Consider the following 8,977-nt stretch of genomic DNA (forward strand, 5'->3'; position numbering starts at 1 on the left):
CTCTGAATCTCAAGATCAAGGCATGCACTCTTCCCTAGTTCATGATTTTTTGAGCTCTCTCTTTCATTGCTCTCTCTCACTCACATCTTGAAGAAGAAGATATTCACTCACCCATCTCTCCCTATCATTGGCATTTTGGAGGAGACGATTATCTCTCAACTCACTAATTTGGAGAGAGGCTATCTTTTTTCTCCCATTCACGTTTTGAAGAAGGAGGCCCTCACACCCTCTCATTCATGAATTTGGTAGAGGGGATTTTCTCTTTCACAAGTTTGAGAATTCTCACTTGGTCTTTTTGAGAATTCAATTTCTACACAAGATTTAAAAAATACTCTAACTTTATATAGTTGTAAAGATCTAAAGCATGTTAAATCTGAATTCTAAATGCACGTTAGAATTAGGTTTTTGTGTAAATCTATGTTTTAAATGCATGTTAGAATCAAATTCTAAAGAAATTATAAGTAATTCATGTATTAGAATTAGATATTTTCTCAATTTTGATTTTTATATGCATGTTAGAATTAGGGATTTTGTTAATCCTAATTTTAAATGCATATTAGAATGATGTTTCATGCAAATTAGAATTAATTTATGCATTAGAATTAAGGATTTTTCTTAATTTGATTTCTATATGCATGTTAGAATTAAGGATTTTAATAATCATAATTTTAAATGCATATTGAAATTATATTTCATGAAAATTAGAATCAATTCATGTATTAGAATTGGGGATTCTCTCAAATTGAGATTTTATATGTATGTTAGAATGAAGGATTATGTTAATATTAATTTTAAATGCATATTGGAATGATATCTTATGCAAATTAGAATAAACTAATGTGTTATGATTGGTTTTTTCTCAAATATGAATCATATATGCATGTTAGAGCTAAGTTTTATATAAATTTTAATTTATTCATGTGTTACAATCATGTTTATATGAGATGAATTTATTCATATGTTAGAATAATAGTTATATGCAAATCTGAACTTATACATGCATTAAAAATATATTTTTATGCAAATCTAAATGTATACATGCATTATAAATGTGTTTTTATGCATAACTGAATTTATACATAGATTAAAACCATGTTGTTATGCAAGTATGAAATTATTGAAGCATTAAAATGATGTCTCATGCAAATCTAAATTTAATTATATGATTGGATTTTTAATTCATGCAAATATAAATTTAACATGGTGTTTAATTTCATATTTGGTGATGTGCATATGTGTATAGAAATTTTAGATTTGATGAAATGCATATGACAATTAAAATTCAATTTTGATAATATATTCATGTGCATAAAAATTTTATATTTGATAGAATTCATGTATATGATAAAATTCAGTTTTGATAGTATGCACATATGCACATATGTTTCAGATTTGATAGAATAAATGTTTGTAAGGAATTTTCAAATTTGAATATGAGAAGTGTGCACAGAATTTTTAAATTTGAATATGTGCAAGTATGCATAGAATTTTTATATTTGAATATGTGCAAGAATGCACAAAAATTTTAGATTTGAATATGTATAAGAGTGCATCAAAATTTCAGATTTTATTATGTGTAAGTGTGCACAAAATTTTCAAACTTTAATATGTGCAAGTGTGCATAGAATTTTCAGATTTGAATACGTGCAAGTGAGCACAAAATTTTCAGATTTGAATATGTGAAACCATGTACAAAAATTCCATATTTAAGAGTGCACCAAATTTTCAAAATTGAATTAGTATTCATGTGTACATAAATTGCATATTTGAATTGGTGCTTGTATGCACAATTTTTTTTGAATTTATATGGTGCTCATGTATACAGAAATTTTTAGATTTGTTGTGATGTTTATATACAAAAAAAAATTAAATTTGGTAAGTATGTTGGTGCTATGGTTATATGCACAAAAATTCAAATATTATATATGAATTCATGCAATAATTATATGCACATAAAATCTGATTTGTTGTAGGTAATTGTGCAATGTTTATATGTACATGATAAAATCATATTTGAAATGTATGGATTGTGTCATGCCTATGTGTACCAAAAATTAGAATTTATATGTATGGTTGTGCAAAACTTGTGTGCATAGAAAATCAGATTTATTGTATGCGACTGTGCAATGTGTATGCGCACATAAAATCATATTTGATATGTGAGAAATTATACCATGTATATGTGTATCAAAAATCAGATTTTTATATATGTAATTGTGTAAGATCAGCGAATTTTCTAAATTTATAAAAATTATATTGTTGAATAAAAAGCTTTATTCTTAATTTTAATAGAAATTGACATGCATGTTAACTCTTGGTGTAATTATCATTTTAGATTTGTTATGATATAATTAACCTTAAAAATTAATTGTTATGTGTTTTTGCATATTGAACGAATATTTAGTTAATTTTTGAGTTTTAACTAGTTAGTTAATTGATTGAAAATAATTAATCTTTGCAAAAAGATCTTAAGTTTCCTACATGTTATGATTTGTTGTGAGAATTAAAGATTATTACAAAATTTATTTGATAGTAAAAATAAAATTTTTATTGAGAAATAAATTAGCTAAATTAAATTACTGTATTGTAAGCTTGGAGCATATCTAATTAGTTGGATCCAATGGGGAACCTAATAAGAGATTAGCCTATTATTATTGAAGTTCACAATATAACCAAGTTATATTTATTAAATATATATCAAAAAAATATTTGGGCATTTTTTTATTTAACATTTTTGGACTTGTGGCAATTTTTAGAGTTGGCGATTTAGGCCAATCCAACCATATAATGGGTCAAACCCCAACCCATTTTAAGGGTTCCTATGGTTATTAAGGATTGAAGAGATGTGGAGACCCCACCACCCTATTGGTTCTTTTTGAATTTTTGTAAGAGTTGTAAAAGGAGAGAAGAGTCATGCACATTTTCATGTATAAGTCATGCAAAGAGTTTTCTTGGGATAGAGGATTTTCCTTTTCTGTGATAGAGTTGTAAGCATGAGGTAAGAGTGTACCTTTGTGAAGGGTTTGACTAGGCTTAGCCCTTCATCTCCCCACAAAGCCTCTCCATTGTTCATTTTAAGCTCAAAAACTTCTATTTAAGCATTAGTGTCTGATGATACATGAAATGCATATCATTTTCATACATTATTCATGCATTTTTATGTAAATTAAAAGATAAAAACCCATGTATTAGTGGATTTAGGTGCAAGAAAGCCATGGTTCGAAATTCACTAGAATCTGAGCCAAAATAGAGAAAATATAGCACTTTCAAGGTAATTAGAGTGAACTTTAAGGTAAATTAGTTCCAGATCTGATCCAAAGAATTAATCTTGGATCATGGGCAAGATCCAAACTCAAAAGATCCATAAACCCATGTGATCCAATGCATATTCCATGATTTTTTACAAAAAACCCCTCATAGTAAGTAGTTAGGTAGTTTTTGTAATATTAAATAGTTATAGTAAGTAATTAGAAATAAAGTTTGTTTAAGGTAGTTATTAGAATTAGGAATAAGTTTAGTAACTTAAATAGTCTAGAAAACCCTAGTCAACACGTTTTTGGTCTTTTGGAAAAAGTTGCCCCCCCTCCCTCTCTCTCTCTCTCTCTCTCCTTTTGATGTTTTTCTTTCTTTTGCTTCTTCTATTTATTTGTTTTTGTTTATTCTTGGTGTATGTGCTGCCATTTTATTTTCATAGGTGTTGCAGATTGTGTGGGAGTTCTACTCGGATTCGGCTTGCCATCTACCATCACCGAGGATCGGTCGTGTTCTCCCTTCAACTGGTCCTCGTTCTTCTCTTCACCACAAACCTTCCCCTTCGTAGCTCGACTCTTGGATGATTACAGCAACTTGGAGCGTATTGCTGCCCATTTAAAATATAAAGGTGTGCTTTCCAATCATGTTAACTGCTCTTTCTTCCCCCAAATCGTCGCACAACCTTTGAGGTGAGTCTTCTCATCCCTTCCATCTAGTTAGAGTTGTGTCGAGTTGTATCATGTTCGGGCGTGGGTCTATGTTTGATTGTGTTCTTGCATGAGCAAGAACCGACCCTTTTTCTATTCAGCCAATTGGATCGAGCAACATCGATTTCAACCTTAAATGATGCAGTCGAATGAATAGTGTACATAGAATTGTTTTCCATTTTTTTTAATTTTGTTTTTAGTTAATCAAATGAGGATTTTATATTGTTTTAGAAGTCTGGTCGTGTTCTAGATGCAGCTATATCCAACTTGTAACAATCTGATCCCCAGAGTTTGTCAGTTAGAGTTAATCGATTAGGGTTGGATGTCCTTAAGCTAGTGATTCGGTTAGGGCTAATCATTAGCATTAATTTTACTAATTCTAATTCTGGATTTTAACAGCAAGTTAACATTAGTTAATTAGGTGGCATATTCTTTTATTAATTGTTGAAATCAATTGTAGTCAATTAGTTAGGATATTATTACATATTCGGTTTTGGGGTTAGTCGAGTAGTATAGCTTGTTTTACAATTTTTTATTTATGTCATTAATTTTTATTTGATCAAATTCGGTTAATTTAGGTTAATTAAATTTAGGATAGTGTATTTTAATAAGGTAATTAGTAATTAGGTTAGCATATTGTTTTTTAGTATGCTTTGACTTTTAATTAGGGTTTCTAGAAATCGGCATTTAGGTTAATTTAGGTAAGTAATTTGGTTGATTTTTTTAGACTTAGGGAGTTTCTTATTTTGAATTCATTAAAATAGTTGCTATATTTTATTTGATTTGCTTTTATTAAAGTAAGTGCTCTTTTTAGTAATTAATTTAGGAAGTCTTTAGTGTAGATAGACGTTTTTATTTCTTACCTTTTTAAACCTTGCCTTTCTTGTTCACTAGATTAATTTTAGTAATTTATTTAAGTGCTTTCTTTACTTATTAATTCAAATTAATCTTTTATTTTTAGTAATTCGAATTAGCCATAGTGGGGTCCACTAAGGGGCACCAAAATTTCTGTTTGACTGCATTGCTATCTAGGGGCAATTTCGTAACTTTAAAATTCATTTTCTGTGAATTTTGGTAGAATTTTTAGATTCTGTAAATTGGGTCTGGTAACTAAGTGTTTAAAGAGTGTTTTTGCAAAATTCTACGACTATCTGACCTCGTTTACCCATCTAAACTTCTGATTTTCCATAGTTTGTCTTAATGTGTCCTACTTGACTAGTAGTTAAATAGTTTAGTCATTTCCTTTAGAATTAGGTTTTGCTTTTTAATTCTGTTATTTTTTTGAATGTTTTTAGATTAGAGTAGGGTCTAGTTTTTTTTAGAAGTTAGAAAATTAGAATAGAGAAATTTAGTTAATTAATTAGTTATTTATTTAATTGTTTGCTTTACTTGTTTTGTAGTTTTGTAAATAGTTAGTCACTTAATGTAGTGTAGTTGTAATTTTATTAGTGTTAGTATAAGTATTAGTATTAGTATTAGTTTATTTGCTTGTTAGTGATCTGAATTCTATTAGTTACTGCTTTCTTAGTTAGGTACTTAGTTGTTAATTGTTTTATTAAAATTACATAGTGCTTTCTTCTATTCTTGTTTTAATTAAGTTAGATAATTTAGATACTAACATTATTGCTTGAGTTTGCATAGATTAGGTTATTTTGTAGGTTTTTCATGTATATGTAGGAGGCCGAGTATTGAAGATCAATATTTGGCTTCTGTAGCTTACACTGGAGTCCTAGAATTTAGATTAGGATTCTATTATTTTTATTTATTCATCAGAAGTGTACTTATGAATATTGTAATTTCTTTCATTTTTGAGATATTAATAAAGTGAGGAATCAAAGTGAATTATGCATTTCCCTTATTCCTATTCCCTGAGTTTGACTCGGTCTTGCCACTAGTGTGAGCCGATTTCTTATTATTTGGTGTATAGTTTGCACGAGTTTTTATTGAAAATATTGTTTTGAAATTTGTTTTACAAGAAAAATTACACCAAATTTTTGGTGCCATTGCCAGAAAAGAGCGAAAGGAAAATAGTTCACTTCCTTGCTTTATTAATGTTTGTGTAGTTAGTTTCTAACATAGTTAGATAGATTCAGGTTTTAACATACTAAGTACATATAGGTTCACTTTCATTTGTTTAGTATAGTTTGTTCATAGAGTTAGGTTTGTGTGCATACCTGGTCCAAGCACCAGTGTATGCAAGGGCAAAGGACTTTAGGTAACTCGTTGCATCCCTTTGTCGACAATCCTGAGAGAATTATTCATTATCCTCGAGGTCCAAGAAAAATGGATGAAATAGAGCCTGCTCTTCTCTTACGCACCCTTTGAGGGAGTACTTCCTACCCACGGAGTACACCCAAGCGTCTTGTATTAGAAGACCCAATGTAGGGGCGCCACAGTATAAGATTAAGGCCCGTGTGATACAAATGCTTCCTTCCTTTTATAGCCTTAGTCATGAAGATCCCTATAGGCATTTAGACGAGTTCCTCAAAATTTGGTCTACCGTGAAGATCCAAAACTTTGGGGACGATGCATTGAAGTTGACCCTTTTTTCGTTTTCATTAAAGGATAAGGCCAAATACTGGCTAAAATCCTTAGACACCATTGAAATAGGGTCATGGGATCAGTTACTAAAGGAGTTCTTAAAGAAATATTTTCCCATTGGTAGGACCAACCAGTTTAGGCGAGCCATCATAAGTTTTTCTGAACTAGATAGTGAGCAATTTCATGAGACCTAGAAAATAATAAAGGATCTTCTTAGAAAATGTCTCCATCATCAGGTGCCGAAATAGCAACTGGTGCAGAGTTTTTAGGATAGATTGCCCGACAGGAATCATCAGATGATCGACTCTTCATGTGGGAGGGCATTCATGTTGAAGAGTGAGGATGTGGCATGGAGATTGTTTAATACTCTGGCAAAAAATTATTTACATCATGTCTCTACTTCTCGTGCTGAGAAAGATACACCCAGCAGGACAAAGCGGGGTGGTGTCTTAGAAATTGGTCTGACTGTTGAGTTGCAGAGAAAAGTGGACATGCTTTCTCAAAAGCTGGATCAACTTCTTGTCGGCCCATCCCAAACACATACGGTGTGTGCTCTGTATGCCATTCTGGTATATATTGTCACTGATTGTCCTTCGGCAACTCAGTATCCTGAATTTATGAAGGAGCAAGTTCAAGTTGCTCAAGGATTCGCCAAACCCTTGAACAACCCATTTTCATCTATAGATAATTCCGGTTGGCGTAATCATCCTAATTTTTTATGGAATAATCTGCAGGCTTCCACTCTGATCTCTCCACCACAACAGGCTCGACCTCATTCATTCACTCAAACATATCAGAGGCCTAGCTATCCTCAAGCTTCTACTTATCTCTCCATTGCCCTACGGGAGCCTTCACAACAGACATCTTTTTTGGAGAGACTTCTTCAGGCATTTTAGGAAGTAAAAGTTTCTAACCAAAATGCCTTCAAGAAGTGCAATCAAATGTTAAACTCACATACGCAATTCATTGCAAAGTTAGAGACACAAATGTGTTAGTTAGCATAGGATCTGAACATAAGAATAGAGGGTAGTTTGTTGAGCCAAGTTGTCATGAATCCTAAGGGCAAGGAACATATGTCTGGTGGCCTGTATATGACAGTTACAGAGCAGTAACATGCCAAATCAGGTATGGCCCTTAGGAGTGGACGTGAGTATCATGTTGAGTCGAGATAGATGACAGATGATCCAGGCATGACCAAGCCTTCTACTTCAGCTCAGTCATCTCCCCGAGTTGAGGATAAGGATAGAAGTGAGTCTCCTCAGAAGGAGAAGGATCTCTCGACAAATATTCTCAAACCACCCTATCCAAAGGCCTTAGAATCCCCAACAGTCATAGGAAGGCAAGAAACCAAGGTACAGGACATGCTTGAGATCTTCAAGCATGTACGAATCAACTTATCCTTGCTTGATGCCATTCAGCAGGTGCCGACATATGCCAAATTCCTCAAGGAACTGTGTACCCAAAAGAAAAAATCCAGAGGAAAAGTTTCTACCATGGTTCTTCTAACCGAGCAGGTGAGTTCGGTGCTTCAGCATCAGACTTCATCAAAGCTCAAGGACCCTAGCATCCTTATTATTTCTTGTGTCATAGGAAATATCCAGATAGAGCGTGCATTGTTAGATCTTGAGGGAAGTGTGAATATCTTGTCAGGATATTTCTATGATTCATTTGGGCTAGGAGAGATGAAACCGACCCTAATGACACTCCAACTAGCAGATCGTTTCATTAAAGTGTTGAGAGGTATCTTGGTGGATGTGCTGGTGAAAGTGAAGGATTTCTATTTCTTGATCAATTTCATTATCTTGGATAAGGAGGGTGTGGATAGCCAGTGCCAGACTCTGATCATTTTAGGCAAGCCATTCTTGGTGACTGTCAATGCATGCATTAATTGTAGGACCGAAGCCATGGACCTATCATTCTACAACTGAAAGGTCAGATTAAACATATTCAATGCCGCTATGGGTCCAGCTGGAGATGAGGCATGCTTTCAGATTGATATTGTTCAGGAGATAGTGGAGGCACATCCTGAGGTGTACATGACATGTGATCCCTTGGAATTGTATTGTACCATAAAAGATAACCTAGCGATAGCATAGATGTGTATTCTGTTACATTTTGTACCCTTTCTTGGAGAGGGAATGTTGAACCTTTCCCACCACTTGTTGAGACACCAGCTAGATCTTCAATTGAGTCTCCTCCAAAGCTTGAGTTGAAGCCCTTACCGGATTCGCTCAAGTATGCATATCTAGGAGTCAAAGAGACATTGCCTGTAATCATTTTTGTGCACCTCACTGAAGAGCAGGAGTCTAGACCGATTGAGGTATTGAGAGAGTACAAGGCAGTAATCTGCTGGGCAATACCAGAACTTAGAGGGATAGACCCTTCCTTCTGCATGCACAATATATATTGTGATGAGGATTTCAAGCCAGTGTGAGATATGCAGAGGAGATTGAATCCCAATATGAAAGAAGTGGTGA

The 8,977-nt window shown here is 33.1% G+C and overlaps 1 protein-coding gene across 1 annotated transcript; it reads left to right on the plus strand.

Moving 5' to 3' along the window:
- The first annotated feature begins 7,672 nt into the window (after positions 1–7,672).
- Positions 7,673–8,428, plus strand: LOC149817895 (uncharacterized). Its single transcript, XM_089986108.1, has one exon. The coding sequence runs from the start codon at positions 7,673–7,675 to the stop codon at positions 8,426–8,428; it is 756 nt and encodes a 251-aa protein (XP_089842234.1).
- Positions 8,429–8,977: the final 549 nt, after the last annotated feature.

The sequence above is a fragment of the Nuphar pumila genome, chromosome 13 (genome assembly GCF_984573655.1).
Source record: "Nuphar pumila chromosome 13, dmNupPumi1.hap1.1, whole genome shotgun sequence".
Taxonomy (NCBI): Eukaryota; Viridiplantae; Streptophyta; class Magnoliopsida; order Nymphaeales; family Nymphaeaceae; genus Nuphar; species Nuphar pumila.

Excerpts from the sequence above, each read along its gene's own strand:
- LOC149817895 (XM_089986108.1), top strand. The coding sequence starts at position 7,673 with ATGACAGATGATCCAGGCATGACCAAGCCTTCTACTTCAGCTCAGTCA.